General features: G+C 45.1%; 2 protein-coding genes and 1 long non-coding RNA gene across 3 annotated transcripts in view; 1 reads left to right on the plus strand and 2 right to left on the minus strand.

Moving 5' to 3' along the window:
- The window catches only part of LOC116301966 (uncharacterized), a 62,217-nt gene that overhangs the window by 24,049 nt on the left and 20,402 nt on the right, over window positions 1–17,766 (plus strand). The window lies entirely within an intron of this gene.
- Window positions 1–17,766, minus strand: part of LOC116298695 (uncharacterized) — a 33,353-nt gene that overhangs the window by 14,961 nt on the left and 626 nt on the right. The window lies entirely within an intron of this gene.
- LOC148912128 (uncharacterized) lies at window positions 15,479–16,896 on the minus strand. The gene is made up of 2 exons (XM_089028102.1): window positions 16,362–16,896; window positions 15,479–15,830 (listed from the first exon to the last, which is right to left on the minus strand). Exons 1-2 carry the CDS (start codon window positions 16,786–16,788, stop codon window positions 15,490–15,492), a joined length of 768 nt encoding a protein of 255 aa, XP_088884228.1. The 5' UTR covers window positions 16,789–16,896; the 3' UTR covers window positions 15,479–15,489.

A 17,766-nucleotide genomic window follows, 5' to 3' on the forward strand; every position in this document is an offset into this window, starting at 1 on the left:
TGTATTATAGGAATGGGGGTTCCAGCGCAATCTCAACACGGGCAAGACCCGTGTCAAAATCCACCTACGGAAACAACCCACTCCAAGTGTGGTTGGGGGCAACAGCGCAATATGTTAGTCTATATATGGAGTGCGAAGAATGTAAGAGAACTTTTAAGAAAGAAGCGGATTTGAAAAAGCATTTGAAAATGAAGACGAAGTGTATGAGCAGTTATGATTGTGGATGTGGGTAAGAAGTTTGAGACTAAGGTTAAATTGTTTTGGCATTGTCAGGACTGTGAGTACGACTACGACGACCTAAAAAAGTGCTTGGTATTAGGTATAAAATATTTCCTATTATATAGATGGAATCCCAAAGCAACTTCAGCACGGTGTCAATACCCGGTAACGGTGAGATTGACGTTAGACAGTTTTGGCGTCAGTCAGAAAGGAAGGTTAAAAGGACTCTCCGAAAAGGTATAGAAGAATTAGGAGCCCTGAAAGCGAGCATAATGGTAGAAGTAAGTTTGTCAAAAGACGAGGTAATGACGACAGCAATGTTGCGATCAAAGTCGTTAGTGATATTAGAATCCACGAATCTGGATAGGTCACTCAGTTGAAGCCTTAGAAGCAATAATGGAGTCGCTGTCTAACTACAACGAAAGAAGGATCGGGTTGGACAGTAGAGGAGGTTGAAGGAATAGAGATAAGTATAGCCAGGTACGTACCCATACGAGGGGGGAGTTACGTACCGCTACCAACGTGGGTAGAAAGGAAGAAGGCTATTGTAAACGTGAAGAATGAAGACAATCGATGCTTTATGTGGGCAATCAGGTCTGCACTGTATCCAGCAGAGAAGGATCCCTGTAGGACAAGTAGTATCCCACAGATGATTTAGAGTGGGATGGTGTGGAATTTCCCATGCAGTTGATAGACATCCCATATTGAGGAAATAAACGATCTAGCAATTAACGTTTACGGAGTCAGAGAGCAGACGATAGTACCGTTAGTTCTGTCAAAAAGTAAAGGAGAGCGCGTACATTTATTCTACCACGGCGGACACTACTCATGGGTTAAACACATTAGCAGACTATTCTACAGACATACTAAGCACAAAGGTAAAAAGTACTTCTGCGACTGCTGCTTGCTGTCATTTACATCCTTAAATACCCTAAAGAAACACGATGAGATCTGCCGCGGAGTCGAAGAAGTGGCGCAACGGATCCAGATGCCCACCAACAAAGAGCTTTCATACGCAGACCATCAAAAGCAGATGCAAGTGCCTTACGTGATATATGCAGACTTCGAAGCGTTGATAACTAAGGAAGAGCAGAAACGTGGTGCCACGAATAAGGTAGGATTACACGAGATCTGCTCCTTTGGTTACATAGTAGTCAGATCAGACGGTAAAGCAAACCCTCCTGTGATTTACCGAGGTAAGAACGCAGCTAATGAGTTTCTAGAAGCATTGCGAGAAGAGGAGGGGGAGATAAGAGAACAATTAAGACGTCCAAAGAAGATGGAATTTACCAAAGAGAACCAGGAGGCTTTTAACAAGGCAAAAAAATGCCACATTTGCCAACATACGCTTCTTCAGTTGGAAGACGAGCCAAGAAAGCGTGGGATGAAGATGGAAAGTATCTAGGAGAAGCTCATTTTAAATGCGGGAAGTATGCTAAGAAAGGTGAGAAGCCGGGAAAGCCCTCCACGCACTGCATTCACTGCCACAAAGCATTTGTTGAGGATTTCTATGTGGATAAGGTTAGGGATCACTGCCACATCACGGGTAAATACAGAGGAGCGGCTCATTGGAAATGCAATATAAACTTCAAAGTAAATCCAGACATGGAGATTCCGGTGTTCTTTCACAACCTCCGCGGTTACGACTCCCATTTGCTACTACAAGGAACAGACGGCTCCGACGTCAAATGCATACCCAACAACAAAGAGCGCTACATGTCCGTAACTGTGGGTAAGCTAAAGTTCTTAGATTCGCAGCAGTTTATGGCGGACTCCTTAGCAAACCTCGTAAAGTATAACACCAACTTTCCCATTTCCAGTCAATACGGCGCGGAAAGGAAAGGAGTCTACCCATACGAATACATGGACTCCTGGGATCGATTCAAAGAACCCCTACCACCCAAAGATCGCTTCTACAGCACCCTAAACGAGTCCGGTATAAAGGATGAGGAGTACCAGCATGCGTTAGACGTGTGGGAAAAGTACTCCTGTGAGAACATGGGTGACTACCACGACATCTACCTAAGGTCTGACGTAGTGCTGCTCGCAGATGTTTTCCAAAGCTTCAGAAAGATGGCTATGGAATATTACGGATTGGATCCCGCTAATTTCTACACGGCTCCTGGGCTCAGCTGGAGTGCTTTGTTAAAGAAGACAAATGCGCAGTTGGATCTCCTAACGGAGTACGACATGTATCGGTTTATGGAAGACGGTATTCGTGGCGGCGTATGCGGACCCAGCCGACGTTACGCCCGCGCAAACAACCCCTTAGTAGAGCACGACCCAGAGAAACCAACCACATACATTTACTACCTGGATGCGAATAACCTTTATGGTTGGGCAATGTCACAGTACCTACCTGTGAGAGACTTCGAATGGGATCCAGTGAAGCCGATAGACTTCTACATGCAGGTAGGAAAGGAGGAAGACAAGGGTTACGTCTTAGAAGTGGATCTGGAGTACCCAGAGCACTGCACGACGAACACAATGAGTTCCCCTTAGCACCAGAAGCGATAGAGATACCATTTAAGCAGCTAAGTCCGCTGCAAAAGCAAATGTGCCCTGGTTACAAACCGTACAGGAAACTAACTATGAACCTGATGGATAAGAAGAAGTATGTGGTACATTACCGCAACCTGCAGTTCTACGTGCGACACGGAATGCGCGTAGAGAAGATCCACAGAGTCCTAAAATTCACGCAGGAACCCTGGATGCGCCCCTACATTGACTTTAACACGCAAAAGCGTACCGCAGCGAAAAATGACTTCGAGAAAAACCTCTTCAAACTGATGAACAACAGCGTGTTCGGAAAGACAATGGAGAACATCCGCAAGCGCGTAAGCGTAAAAATAGTCAGCACCAAAGAGGAAGCAGAAGCATACGTGTCACAGCCAGGCTTCGTTAGATACGTAGAAATGCTGAACTTCTACGTGATTCACATGAAAAGGGCAAACCTCTTACTAAACAAGCCCGTTTACACAGGCTTTACGGTGCTGGATCTATCGAAGCTGCTTATGTACGAGTTCTACTACGATAAGCTTAAGCCAAAGTACGGAGACCGCTGTCGCCTCCTGTACACAGACACCGACTCCCTAATTCTAGAAGTGCAAACGGAAGACGTTTACAAAGACTGCCTCCCCGACATAGACGAGTACGACACCAGCGGTTACCCGAAGGAGCACTTCCTTTACTCTGCGAAGAATAAGAAGGTAATTGGGAAGATGAAAGACGAAATGTTAGGAAAACCCATCGTGGAATACGTGGGTCTGAAACCAAAGATGTACAGCGTGCTAAAGTTAGACGGCGTAGAAAAGAAAGCTAAAGGCGTAAAAAAGTATGTGGTTAAGAAGGACATTACGCACGAGTCCTACCTCAACGTATTACGAACACGCAAGGAACAGCGGCATAAGATGAACAGCCTGCGCAGCTATGGTCATCAGATACATAACGTCACGCAGGAGAAGGTGTCACTGTCTGCATTTGACGGTAAGCGATGGATGTGTGATGACGGAGTGTATACGATAGCATTCGGACATCACACGATAAGCAGTTCTTCTTTGACGAACCCACGCGTGGGACCATCATGAAGATAATACAAGATGGGCTGACCCTTCTTAGCTATCGCACTTCGGATCTGATAAGTTTCCAAAGACCAATTAGGATCCGTAGCTCTTTGGATCCTCCTTCTAATTCACCCGGTCCGTAGAGATATCGTACCGCGACATTACCTAATCTCTTCTCCTGGGGGAAGACCGCCCTCGAACTTCTGACGTAGGACTTGTGTTCCACGTGTTTCTTTTTATGGCATCTCTGGGTTTTATTCCTGTAGCCCTGGCCGCCTCGTTGTTCAAAGCCGCGACGACCTGGGGGAGCCTCTGGGTCCATTCCCTGTTGCGTTTGGAGGGATCTTCCAGCTCTTTCCAATACTGGTACCCAAAGAGGCGCTCGGCCAAGGTCTTATTGAATCTTTCGACGATGCTCTGACCCCTGTGGTACTCTGCTTTAGCTCTCCTAATCTTAGTGCTGTGGTCTTTCAGGGTCTTAGTAACCACGCCCATAAACTCTGTTCCCGCATCCACTTGCAGCAGCTTAGGCCATTTCAAGACGCGCTTATAAATCCTACCTAGGGCTTCTGCGACTTCCCCAGAATCCTTGCTGGTTATAGGTTCGGCGTCCTTGTATCTGCTTGCGATATCAACTACGGTCAAAGCGTATCTATAGGTCTTTTTTCTCACCTTATCGTGCGGCAAGAAAAGCAAATCCGCCTGATGAACTTCATTAGGGGTATTTACGGTAAAGCTGGGCCTGGGAATGTACTTCGGCACGGGAAGATAAACCTGCCAGAGGGTTTGTTTTCTTAGCCAGTTCTTAGCCGTTTCGTCTGATACCCTGGCCGCGGTCGCGAGTTTCTTGATAGCTGACGCTCCTTTCCAATAGCCTTCAGGCCCATAGTAAATCCTTTTGAGTTTGTCCTCTACGCGGCCCATTATATGAATTCCAAAACAAGATTGATCTTGCGTCCGTTAAAATCCACCGTCTTTCCGTCCACTTTAATGGTGATGTTTATGCTTTCTACCAAATTAGACAAGTCATAGCTCAAAGAAATGGGAGTGTATTCTACTGGGTCAAATGGATTACCTTTGGGTAGAAACTTGGACATAAGAGAAGACTTTTCTCCATTGTTGTAACTATGGACCAAGTCGCAATAGACTTCGTAAGAGGATGCGACTTTCCATTTTACATCATATGTACTGCCGCTATTTATCGTGGTACTAGTAAGGCCCAGGAGTTCTACCAATGAACTGTCCTTCAAATTAGCGCTTCCATTATTTTTCTTAAATGTCATTTCATGGGGTAATCCTGTGGTAAGAGTATATCCGTGCTTTGCTAGCTCCTTAGCCAGTGTTATAGGTGTGTATTGGGAATCTGGTATTTTTAGTTTGGCGGCATTGTCAACGACAAAGCCATCAATTAAATTATACCAAGAATTGTACAAAGAGCAACTAACCAACCGAACCCTTTCCGCGCGGATGGGAGGATTCAGATAAGTGGTAAAGTCATTCTTGTCGCTTTCCAAAAAGACGATCATTATATTAGATACGCCAAGGCCACGCCTCCTGCCAGCCCTGCGACTCCTACAAAGACCAATTCATTGTCTTTTTGTTTCTTAGAAGGCTGGTAGTAATTCTTGAACTGAGGCTTTCTTAACCTAAAGTCGGGGTGCGCCTGTGCATAAAGTCTAAAGGCGTAGTCTGTGTTTTCGAAGTTCTTATCCGCCTGCATTTTGTCTTGGTAGTTCTTGTCCAACCAATCCCTGTAAGCTTGTCTTTTTTCATTCCAAGCTGCCACGTCCCGCTGATATTTCTCCAGCGCTAAGTCGTGTCTTTTCCTTTCGGCGTTAGATTCTGCGTTTCTATCACCGCTAACTAATTTATCCAGATATCTACCACCATAATTAGCCCCTGTAAATGCTAAAGCTGCAATGACTCCACCTGCGACTAAGCTAACCATTATACATTAGGTAGGTACTTTTCCTTCCGTAGGTAATCCTTTACCATGATAGCCCCGCCTACGGCAGCGGTCATTTTAGCGAAATTAGCGAAGCTCTTGCTTGGGTCTTCAGTAAAGTCTTCTTTGAGCACTTTCTTACCTACCCAACCAATACCCGCAACAATAGAAGTAATGATAGCTGCTTCTTCAACAGTTTTCAACAACGCGGTCGACATTATATTACAAAGCGAGAAGGTTACTCCATTTCAGGGATCTTACTCTTTTTCGTCTCTACAGGTGCGTGATATGTTGCGGCCTCCCACTTTACTTTTGGCTTCGTAGCCCGCCATTGTAAGTAAAGGCTGCCTGCTGCTATAGCGACTCCTAACGCGCCAATGACGTACCCAGGATTGATAAAGGATTCCTCTTCCTCCACCTTTTCCTCCTTCTTTGCTTTGTTCTTTTTATTCATCTCCGCGAGCTTCTTTCCGGCAGCGACTCTGCCCGGAGATTTAGCCTTGGTAATCTTGGTATCTTCTACGGGAGGTTGTTCTTCGGTGTCACTCATCTTATATTAAGGGACTTGAAGGACTTGACAAGTAACTTGATGACGACTTGACAATGACTTGGCAATGACTTGACAACGACTTGACTAAGTACTTGAGAATGACTTAAGGACGACTTGACTAAGTACTTGAGGTGACTTGACAACGACTTGACTAAGTACTTGAGGCGACTTGACAACGACTTGACTAGGTACTTGGGGCGACTTGATCATCAGCAAGTGCCGCCTGGAAGACCTTTTCGACTTCTCTGTCCTTCTTGAAGTCCTTCCAAGATGTTCCAAAGAAACCTAGTACCTCCTTCAAGTCGACATGCTGAGCTACGTGCAAAGCCGCAGAGGCGACTGCCATTAACTTACCGCACTTCAAAGACAACCACCCGCAGGTTATCTTAAGTTCTTGGGCGATGACATAGTCCTCGCTAATGTCCTTCCGTAGTTGCTCCACGTCGTCTATGGGCAGCGTAAGTCCAAGTAATTTAGTCGCGAACTTAATAGCGGAATCTGCTACGGCGTCCGTGATCTTACTTGCAAGGGCGGCCTCGTACCTCTTATGGAACTTCTTAACCTCCTCTTCCGACAACTTATTAACCTGCTCATGGGTAAGTTCCTTGCCTATCATTTCTTTGCACTTCCCAGAAGACACCAGGATGTTAAGTTGTTCCTTAAGGTTACTTTCATCTAACTGTGTGGGGACTTCATCTAAGAGCTGCTCAATCTCCATATACATTAACGTCATAAGGAAACCTCAAAGAGAAAATCATTTTGGAATGTTGGTGCGTCTTTAAATGCCGCATGTATTCGTGCAGCTGTTCCTTGCTTATCTCACCGCCGTAGTCGCTTAAAATGGTTTCCAGGTCAGACTTGCTCGGAGTATAAAATACTACGAGAGAGCCTATGTTTTCCCTAAAGGGCTTAGAGACGCTGGTAAGCTGCTGCGAGAGCAACCAAACGCTGATATTGTCGTGTCTACCGCTGAAGGCGAGCTTCACTAATTCAGAGGTGCGCCTTTTTACGTCGTCCCCACAGGCAATGTCATCCAGTATGAGTAAAGTCTGCGTACTCGCTCGTCGAGCCTCGTGAGATGAGAATTGCTTGTGCCAGAACTTCAAATGGCTGGATAACTCGTTAGGATCTAAGATATCTACGAAGAAGTCATCATCTTTCACTCCTATACCCGTCCAGGTGCGGTTATTCACATAGGTGGGGCATAATAGCACTATGTAGTCAAAGCGGTATCTAAAGGATCCTAATAGCTGCTCTACCACGAACTGGGTCTTTCCGCAGCCGGTGGGTCCTACTATCAGAGCATTGCAGGGAATATGATTCGGATCCATTATATATACAATGGAACCAGTGGAAGCAGTAAGAAGGATCGCCGGCGACGCAAAGGATAAAAAAGACACCATAGAAATGCAAAGGGAGGAGATAGACCGGTTAAAAGAGCGCGTACAGGAATTGTACGATGAAATGTGTGGTCTGAAGCGCGCGGAACGGTTTGGCGCGCTTTTGACAATGGCGACGTGGGCTAAGGAGTCCATTAAGGACTTCATTCGATATCCCCCATAGATATATGGACTGCATTACGTGCGAACTACCTGCTGACTGCATCATCGTTACCCCTCCGACGCCTCGTAAGAAACACAGCTGCTGTCACTGTAATAAGGTATTCTCTGAAGAAGACTTCGTTGGACATTGGTGTCCCGCGGATACTAAAGCACAAAGGACTTTAGACGACGTTCGAGAAGAGTAAGAGGTCGCAAAGAAGATCTTACTAAGCCCCAGCAAGAGGAATTAGCATAGGTCTTTCTTTTTTATTGTTATTTTGTTAAATGCTGCAAAGAGGTCTCAAGTAAGGACCTATTTTTTATTGTTATTTTGTTAAATCATCGTAATCGAAGAATGGTTAACATGATTATCTTTTTGCTGGTTTCAACAATGAGAAAGAATGATACCTCATCTTTTAATGGGGGTTTAACAAAATAACAAGAAATAATAGACCCTATCCTAAAACCCTCTTACAGGGTTTAACAATTTAACAATAAAAAATAAGGTATATATAATGAAGTGCGTGCAATGTGATAGAGCTTTTAGTAGCAAGCAGCGACTGCAATACCATCTTTCCAAGAAAGTCTGTCAGAAGACCATCAGCACTGTTTGCGGTGACTGCGGTAAGGAACTGTCCACAGTACAGGCCCTACGATATCACCGCGAGCATAGAGTCTGCCTTAAAGGCCATTGCCGCCGATGCGATGAACCCCTCTTCGAAGAAAACTGGCATAAGTACCGCTGCCGTCGCTATGACCTCACAGATGTGGTCTGCGAGACCCACGGCGATTTAGCAGAGCGATGTTGCCCCCTTGAAACCGGCCGGGTGCTCACGCGACGTAAGAAGGAGATCGACGAAGACTTCGTATGCTTCGACGACTATGAGGGTGTAAGGTGGGAGAATAGGGAACACTGGGATGGCATCTGCGACCGATGTGGCTGTATACGTAGCGGCCAACATATTTGGTGCTGCCTTTACGATGGCCCTAAGCCCTTAGATCATTATCTGTTGGTAAGAAAAGAGTGGAATCTACTTAAGGTATAATGTTACCTTACATCGCAGCGTTCCTAGGAGGCGTGACTATTACCTTATCAGCGTATGAAATGGCGGAAAAAATGAGGGCAGACACAGCAGATGACTACTTATCCGCCCATGAAGAGGATTAGTCGCACAACGGATTATCCTCCGCTCGACGTTCGATGTCAAACTTCCATCGGCCGTTTACCTTACCATGACTGCGTAGGTGTGTATATTCTTCACCCTGCAGTATGTATCTCACACAGTCAGGCGCCCAAAGGCTGTATTCCTGACCGTCGCGTTCTAAGACCAACCTCAAACGGTCGATGTCTTCGAATGCGACGTAGTTTTTTATTCGGTATGAAACGCCTTGCAGCAGATCTCGCCAGTATGTTTGTTTAAGAATCATTATACCTATGGAATATCTTAAGGTGCGTGCTTAAGGTGTTGGGGCCTTTGAAGGCCTTTACGCACCAAGGACAAGGGGTACGTACGTCGGCCATGTACTCGGCTATTTCCCTGGTCAGCATATCGTAATCATTGCTTACGATGGTCAGGTAACCATTCTCTTCGAATCTTTCTAACATCACCTTTTGTTTGTCGGACAGGACTCCGTTGCCTTTAGGTGTTTTCAGTTCGATGCACAGCCCATTATATTTTTTATGACTGTTGAGAATCAACAGGTCGGGTTGCCCTGCCTGGTAGCCCTTCTGCCAGCATTTAATGCGCTTATTTGAGGTGTCTTGCAGTTCTCCTAAGCCAGGGACTATGATTGCATATGGGTAGAACCTGCGAACGTTGTATACGACCCGATTACGTAGGTCAGACTCGGTCTCTATTTTAAACTTCATCTTATTTGGGCTATTGAAGCGCTTCTCCAGCTCGTAGTTACCATTCTTTCTAAGCGCAGGTAGGACTTCCTCGAAGACCCAGCTACGCAGCTCCACTGCTTTAGGTAGCTTGGAGCTAAATATCAACTCATACAACCCAGGTTCCGAAATGAACACGGATTGTGGGTGGATAGTAGAAGGGGAACGGTTTGGGACCCCTTGCATGTCAACCCATCTTTTCTGGTATTTTTCGGAGACATGATCCCTGATGGCCTTCTTGGTGTTCTCGTAATCTAACGCCGCAGCCACCTCCTTTGCTTTGAAATACAATTGGTCGCCTTGCACTAGGCATTGCAGTTTGGTGTCGTCGTTTTCAAATACGCGAAGCATTATATATGTAAGGAATATTCTTTATCCTTGGCTCAAGGAACTCGAGTCTAGTAGGCAACGCTTTTTAGCTGATTCATTTCTACACTCAGTTGCGCGTCTGAGACTACGAAGATATATGCGTTGATCTTAGTAGTGTCGCTGGCGTCTTTGGTGCGCTTGATCTCCAACGTAATACCGTCCTGGGTATTTACCAGCCGCAATCCCTGTCCATGTAGGTCTTCGTCGTTCGTCGTGCGCATGTCGATCCACAGCGCATACTTATCCTTAAAGAATTCCTCGGGGCTAATTTGGTCGCCAAACTTACGTGCGACTTCCCGGTACATATCCGCGGGCTTTATCCCTTGTGAGTAAACCTTATTAGGCACTCCGTTAATGCTAACGCCTACGTTAGTGATGTTAGGATTAAAGAACGCCTCAGAGTCACGCAATCCTGCCGTGTATGTCTTTGCGAACAGCAACATTATCCCTGTAAGGCTGCGCCTGGGAAGGTTAATGCTTTGGTTGATGACCTCTTCGACGTTATTTGTAAAGCTGAACGTCTTGTACATCACGACGTGATCGTAAAGGAAAGCCTTCCCGGAGCTGTATTCCATACCGGCGCTACGTGCTAAGTCTTCGCTGTATACCGTTTCGTACTGCAGCTCTAAGTTAGTAACGGAGTATGGGTGGACGGCTGAGGAACTTACGTCCTTTCCCTGTAGGATGTTCGTAGTGTCTGCTAGGGTTACTTCGAACTGCAGCTCGCTTAGCTGCCTTGGGTAGTATGCACCGTGGTTCGTGATAACTTCGAAATCTAATGGAACTACATGCTTAGTACCATAAGCCGTCTTTATTTCGTCTTCTCCTGAGGCGCCAGAGGTTGCGCTTCTTACCTTGCGTATAGCATCACTGGCGATTCCCTGCTCTATCCTTTGCGCGCGGTCAAATGCAGTCAACCATAAGTCTTTGTACGTGGTATACAGATCGTACCTATTTAAGTCCAAGAGGGATTCCCCTGCGAACTTCACCCGCATCTTTGAGACAATGTTGCGGCCAAGGTCGTTGACAACGTGACGCGCGTCCGCAGTGCTTGGTTGTATTGCTAGGTCAAACCTTAACGCCAAGGTACCAGGAACTAACACTAGGTTATCCGTTAGGCGGGGCACGCCTACGTACAGGGTTTCCCCTGGCTTAGCGCTAGAAGGCGTGAATGTAACCCGGTGAAAGGTGCGTTCTGCTTTCAGTCCGCCAACCTGCTTAGGTAATACGTTGGGGTTTAACTTTGAGCTTATCATATATAATGGAAGTAGAAGGAACGGATTTTGACCCCCTTACTGAGGAAGGTCAAGCAGATATTAACGACGACGAATACGACGCATGGACTAAAGGCGCGGAAACCGACCCCCTGATCTACGACGCAGCCTTAAGAGACAAGTTTGGTAGTAGGTGGAGGAGGGTCAAGGCCACATTAAATCGTATGTTCACACGAAAAAATCCATACAAAACCGTTCCAGAATTTTTGCAAATGGATTACGTAGTAGGCCCAGGCGGCGACATTCCTGAAGCCCCCGGCGCTGCATGGCTTAGCAGGGTTCAGGAGCAAATGGACGAATCCATGGAAGAAACCCCGGACGACTTTGATAGGATCAAGGAAGAATTCCCAAACTGGGATCCAAACAAAGTCCAAGTAATGTTTGACGCGGATAACGAATGGGGCAGGGAAGTCATAGTAGCAAGGTTAAATAGGTCTAATGCTCATCCATACGTCATCAGGGACATAAATGGTAAATACTACGCAGATAAAAATATTCCTTCAACCCTTAGAAAGGCATTAGGAGAACCCAACTTACCCGAAAGAATGAGAGAAAATAGTGAGAATATTGACGAAGCCGTCGAAAGAGTTAAGACCCTAATGCAGCGGCAACAAAAAGGCCTTGAGGCGATAAGGGAAGTAGAAGAGCTAAAGCAGGCGATGGAGGAAAGGGAAGCAGATTACATGCGGCAAACCCGACTACTCCTTGATGCTCGAAAGAGAGAACTTGATGATAAAAACCAAAGAATAACGGAAATGAGAGAACGAGAAGGAAATGCCTTACGTGAAAGAGACCAAACCCGACACGCCTTCGAACTTGCCCTGCAAGACCTAGACATAAGCAAGGAAGAAGCTAAGAACTTACGTACCACCATAGAGGGTTCTTTAGAGGAACGGCGGCAGTTGGTTGCCGAAATCAACACTAAAGAGGAGCAAATCCGGCAAAGAGATCGGGCCATCGAAGACCTGGAGGGGCAAATAGAGCGGCAGCAGGAAATAATCAATGACCAGGCTCGTACTGAAGAGGAAAGGGAGGCAGCTCAAAGAAAACTAGAAACTCTTCAGGTGGAAGTTGCGGAATTACAGGCGCAAAAGGAAAACCTGGAAAGAGAATTGGGGCTTACCGCCAAGGAAAAGATAAAAAGAGCCCTTTTGAAGTATGGCGTTCCACTGGCATTTGCGGCCGCTATTTCAAGCGTAGTAGGAGTTATCCTATCCGCGCTTAAGGCTACAGGTGCAGGCGTAAAGAAATTAGGTAAGGGACTAACGGACTTGGGGAAAAAGATGGCAGCCGGTCTTCCTGGGCTGCTGGGTTCGGTTGTTTCCTTGGCACTTAGGGCCGGCGGCGAACTGTTGAAGTTTGTAGGGAATAACATCTGGATATTAGTCGTAGCTATTGGGGTGGTCCTCCTGAAGAAGATGAAGGCTTAATCTTCTCATCGGACGGTGTCCTGCTTTGAGGATAATGAAAGACGGTATTAGCACCGCCCTGGTAATTTGGAACCAACGGCAACACACTCATGGTAGAAATGGGCTTATGACTCCAGGCTGCATTAGCGGGCCTGCGACCTATGCGATTTATCCCAAACTTGCCGTCATCAGAAGTGACTTGCAACTTAGCATATTTACAATTGGCTAGCATATGAAAAGTTACTGGCGTTAGGTCTTCAGTGGACCTAGTGTAGGGCTCCATCGAAAAATGGGTAACTTTCCTGGTGTTCGTTGAAGTTCGATAAGGAAGCAGGGGCTTATTATTCTCATCGATAAGCCTAAACCCCACATTCGCATGCGTATTTGCATTAATGCTAATAGTGCAAATGACCAATGCAGTGCCCCCAACCTCAACCCACAGTCCAACGTCATGCCAAGCGCCGTTGTCATATCCCTCTTCATCTAAGCGGTGGGTATAACGCGTTTCCCTCACGTATGGATTCATATATTACAGGGAACAAGTTCCCTTCTAGAGGCTCATTACCGTCAAAGTGCTGATGGTCATGTGGTTATAGACAGTATTCCTTTGATTTTCTATGCTATTTATGCAAACACTCCCGGTGTCATCTACTCTTATCTGCAGCTTTACCTTTCCGTGGCAATCAGCAACCATGTGGAAAGTCCAAACGGAAAGATTCTCAGAGCTATTCGTTGGCGGCTCTACTGAGAAATGCGTAGGCTCCCTGTTGTTTGTCTTCGCGCGCATGGGCTGTAATACTCCATTGTCGTCACAGAAACGAAATCCTACATTCGCACTGCTAACGGCCCCCAAAGAAATGCTGCATAATATCAATTTCTTTCCTGAGTAGTTCAGATCCACAGACATCCCGGTGACGTCCACCCAAGATGCCTGGTTGTATTTTTTCTCGCCTGTGTAAGTCGTATAGACGCAATCTACTCCAGCTACGTAGGGGTTGTTCATCGCCATATATAATAGCTCAGACCAATGCTTGCAGCTGCTAAGCCGGCCTTTAGTAAGTTATGGTCATATTCCTCAGGTATCGCAGGTAGGACCTTCTTTGATGGTTTCTTAACTACGGGTAGCTTCGTTTCGTGTGACTTTTTTGGCTTCTCTACGAAGTGAGGAATGTTCCTAAGAGTGTCAGAGTTCACGTCGTTCACCCCAAACTTCATATCCTTAGTAGCTCGCTGCAGTTTATTGTTGTATCCTACTACAGAACCAGTATTTATAGATAAATTACTAGGCATTAACCAACAACCCGGGGCTACTGCATAGTCCAACCTCGCCTTAGAATTTTGTATAGCTAGTTGGTAACGCTGTACGCCCTTGCTAATGTCGCCCTCCATGATCGAACTTTCGAATAAGATCAAGGCTTCGGCTCGCGTCTCTTCTGCGGCGCCGGTATTCCCCACTATGCTAGATCGGGTGTTTACCTGAGCTCCAAGGATAGAATACACGTAAGCTTCTATGCTGCGGTTCAAACGGGCAAGGCCGGCTTTGGTTAGTCCTTTACCTTCTGGGGGTATGAAATTAAGATATTGCTTTGTTTGCTCGTCGTTGGTAATTTTGATAATCAGTGGATTAGCTCCACCATACTTACCACCCTCGTCTTTGAACAGAGGTCCGTCTCTGACTTCCTTAGTGGTCTTGGCATTTGGTTCAAAGAAGGTGCTACTGTCGTGAGTTTCTTTGTGATACCCAGTGTTCAATCGTAAATTCAACGCGTGGACTTCCTTATCGCTTAGCTCGTGCCCACCAATCCCCCAATAAGCCCAAATATGTCCCAAACCATTGTTAGCACCGGTAGTGCATCTAAAATCCTTCCCTACAACACCGAACTCCTTACAAAGCCTGTTATAGGCTGGAACGTCGTATTTGTTATCTCTAGGATAAAACGCAGCATCTCCCGGTAATGCAGTAACGCCCATCTCATGTAGTATTCTCCTAACCGTGAAGTGAAAATGAAACATAAATATTGAATTCTTCATCAAGTTTGCGCTTACCCCACAGCCGCTAGTGGCACACCAAACTGCAAAGTTTAGTTGCTGCGGCCAATAACGCATGTTAGGACCACTTAACCATTCATGAGATTCCTTAGCGGTGGTATGAACAATGGGTACGTTTTTGAAGATATCTCGCACCTTTAACGGAAAGGAATGCTTGTTAGAGATCCGCATGTTCAGCGTTAGGTCCAAGCTTGGGTGTTTATCAAATGAAACTGCGGGTATCGGATAAGTACTGGTACCCAGCAATAATTCCTTTGACCAACCTTGCACGGGCTTATGTTCAACATATGTTGGCTTAGGCTTATGTTCAACATAACCAGAATTCTTCAGTTGATCGTCTATCTGATTAACCAGCGTAGGTTTCAAATCCTCATTACTGTACATTCTGGAGCCGTTATAGTAAATACCATCGGGCCTTCTTTCGAACTTACTAGCATCCGCGTGCGGAAACATCTTCCTAAAGGCCCTCCAGTTCCAGTAATCCCGATTATCGTGATGTGGCTGCTCCTCTACGTTATTTCCAAAAGCGTCGTACATTAGTATATATAATGGATGTTATACCATCAGCACCTCAGTTGTACCCAGATGTTCCCTATACTACACCTAACGAACTAAACGCCGAAAACTTTCGTCTGAATAAAGCGAACTTAATCTTGGCTTACTTGGAAGGACAAGCAAAACACTACGAAAAAGTCCGAAAAAAGTACGTCAGAGCCCGGAGTACGCTACATAAGATTGCGATAACCTCAGGATCCATGTCCGTGGCGTTAACAGGCACCGGCGTTGCTACTTCGCTTACTGGACCTGGAATAGTCGTTGGCGTTCCTTTGGCCGGCGTTGGGGCAGCCTGTGGTATTATCTCGGCTGTTGCTACGGGTATTATGAAACAGTTGTCAAGCAAAATATCCAAGCATGACACGACAATAGCTCTGTCAAGGGCTAAAGTAAATACGATCACTGACCTTGTCTCAAAGGCTTTGCGCGACAGAAAGATAGACGACGTAGAATTCTCGCTTATCTTAGCTGAAGAGGAAAAGTACGAGAAATTAAAGTCGGATATAAGAAATAAAAAAACAGTCGTAAAAGATCTTTCCGAGGAATCTCGCAAAAAGATCTACCAGGAGGCAAAAGAAGAGCTTCAAAGAAAGCTTGCTCAGTAAACATCTGCTTTGAAAAAAGCGAGACAGGATTTCATTTGCATATTGAACGACAGTCTGGAAATTATGCGTAATATAAATTCAGTGAATTATTACGCGTAATATAAATTCAGTGAATTATTACGCGTAATATGAATTATTTGGCGAATTATTACGCGTAATATAAATTATTTGCATGACCTTATTTGGCAAATTATTACGCGTAATATAAATTCATCGTATGAATTACGTGTAATATGTTATTGTCGCCTCGGAATCCATCCTAACAGGGGGTGGTTGGGGTCTATTTCGTAAAATATTTCGTAAATTACGTCAGGGTAATAAGGAATATCCTTATCCAGCCGACAAAACATCCACTCGGCTCTGCTCATATCAGAAACCTCGGGAATAGACTTACCGGTAATTTCAGACAAAAGATAGGGAATAGCTTTGTAATATTTCCCTAGTTTTAATTTTTTCAGCGTTTTCCGTAGACTTTGCGGGGTTGGCTCTTCTAAATGGTTCATAATTCTTTCCATTACTTCGTCGTCTAAATATACCGGCCGATGACCTTGAATGTGACTCATCCAGTCTCTGAAGTATTTTATTCTTTTGTATGGGGTCTTCTTACGGCCTCCATTAGCGTAATACTGCTCTTTGGTAGCATTTGGTACGGCATTACGAATATTCTTACCACATTCGTAACACTGTGCTGACGTGTCGTCTTCTATTTGCATTTTCTTGTCACAACAAATATACTTATTTGGTTTAGTAGGTACAAACTTGGGTTTCAAGCACTTTACACAGAAATCATAAACAAACTCTTTACATTCTTCGCACTCCATATATAGACTAACATATTTGCGCTGTTGCCCCCAACCACACTTGGAGTGGGTTGTTTCCGTAGGTGGATTTTTGACACGGGTCTTGCCCGTGTTGAGATTGCGCTGGAACCCCCATTCCCTATACTACTTAAGGTTTATTTTATTATTTTCGACAAATAAGTTTCTATACCACCATTATGCTGCAAATCGTTGGAGAAATGTAATAACTTTTTTCATTTCCACATACAGTTATTAACCTTTCTTTTTTCGTATAATTCCTTTTCTGGTGTACCTCGGCAGTTTTGTTTTACAGGGTATGGCATGTTTTTATGTTATTCAATATAAAAAATCTTTAGTTTTCTACATCAACTCTTATGTACCAAATGCTAATGCGCCAAAACAAAAGTGCTGACCTGATTAGAAGAAAACTAGTAATATATAATACAAAACCCGTATCAGTGTTGGCGTCTTATAGGTAAATAAGTATCAAAGCCACTGAATTTATTTGCCAGCTGCCTCTGCAAACGATTACTTTTTAGGGTTCGTAGGTCAAACTTTGGTTTCTATTCTGCATTCAACACACTGTCAAAGAATTTCAAGAATCAGAAATGAGCACCTAGTAAGGCTGCCCAAAGGAACAGCCTCAACTTGGCATATACCATAAGGCAAGTGTTACTACAGTATGCAAGCAACAGTTTGCCTTGATATAACAACGGCTCCTGATTTGAAATATCTAATCTTGTGTGCGAGTGCATTATAGCACACAAAGGTTTGTGAAGAACAAAATTCAGGGTCAGTAAACTGGGCACTTATGACTGGTCATCATGCATGTAAGTTCATTGGCTTCAATAAAATACGAACAAAGTCCCTTGTATAAGCACGCTGTACACATAAACATAAGCATTGCCGGCCAATGAGTTGCACATGTGACTTGCCAAAAAGGCGCGGAAAAGACCACTCAGATCGGTCCGAAACATTCGTGATAATATGCAATATTGC

Source organism: Actinia tenebrosa, unplaced genomic scaffold (assembly GCF_029948245.1).
Source record: "Actinia tenebrosa isolate PJP-AT-01 unplaced genomic scaffold, QUT_ActTen_1.0 PGA_scaffold12__29_contigs__length_12842862, whole genome shotgun sequence".
Lineage (NCBI taxonomy): Eukaryota > Metazoa > Cnidaria > Anthozoa > Actiniaria > Actiniidae > Actinia > Actinia tenebrosa.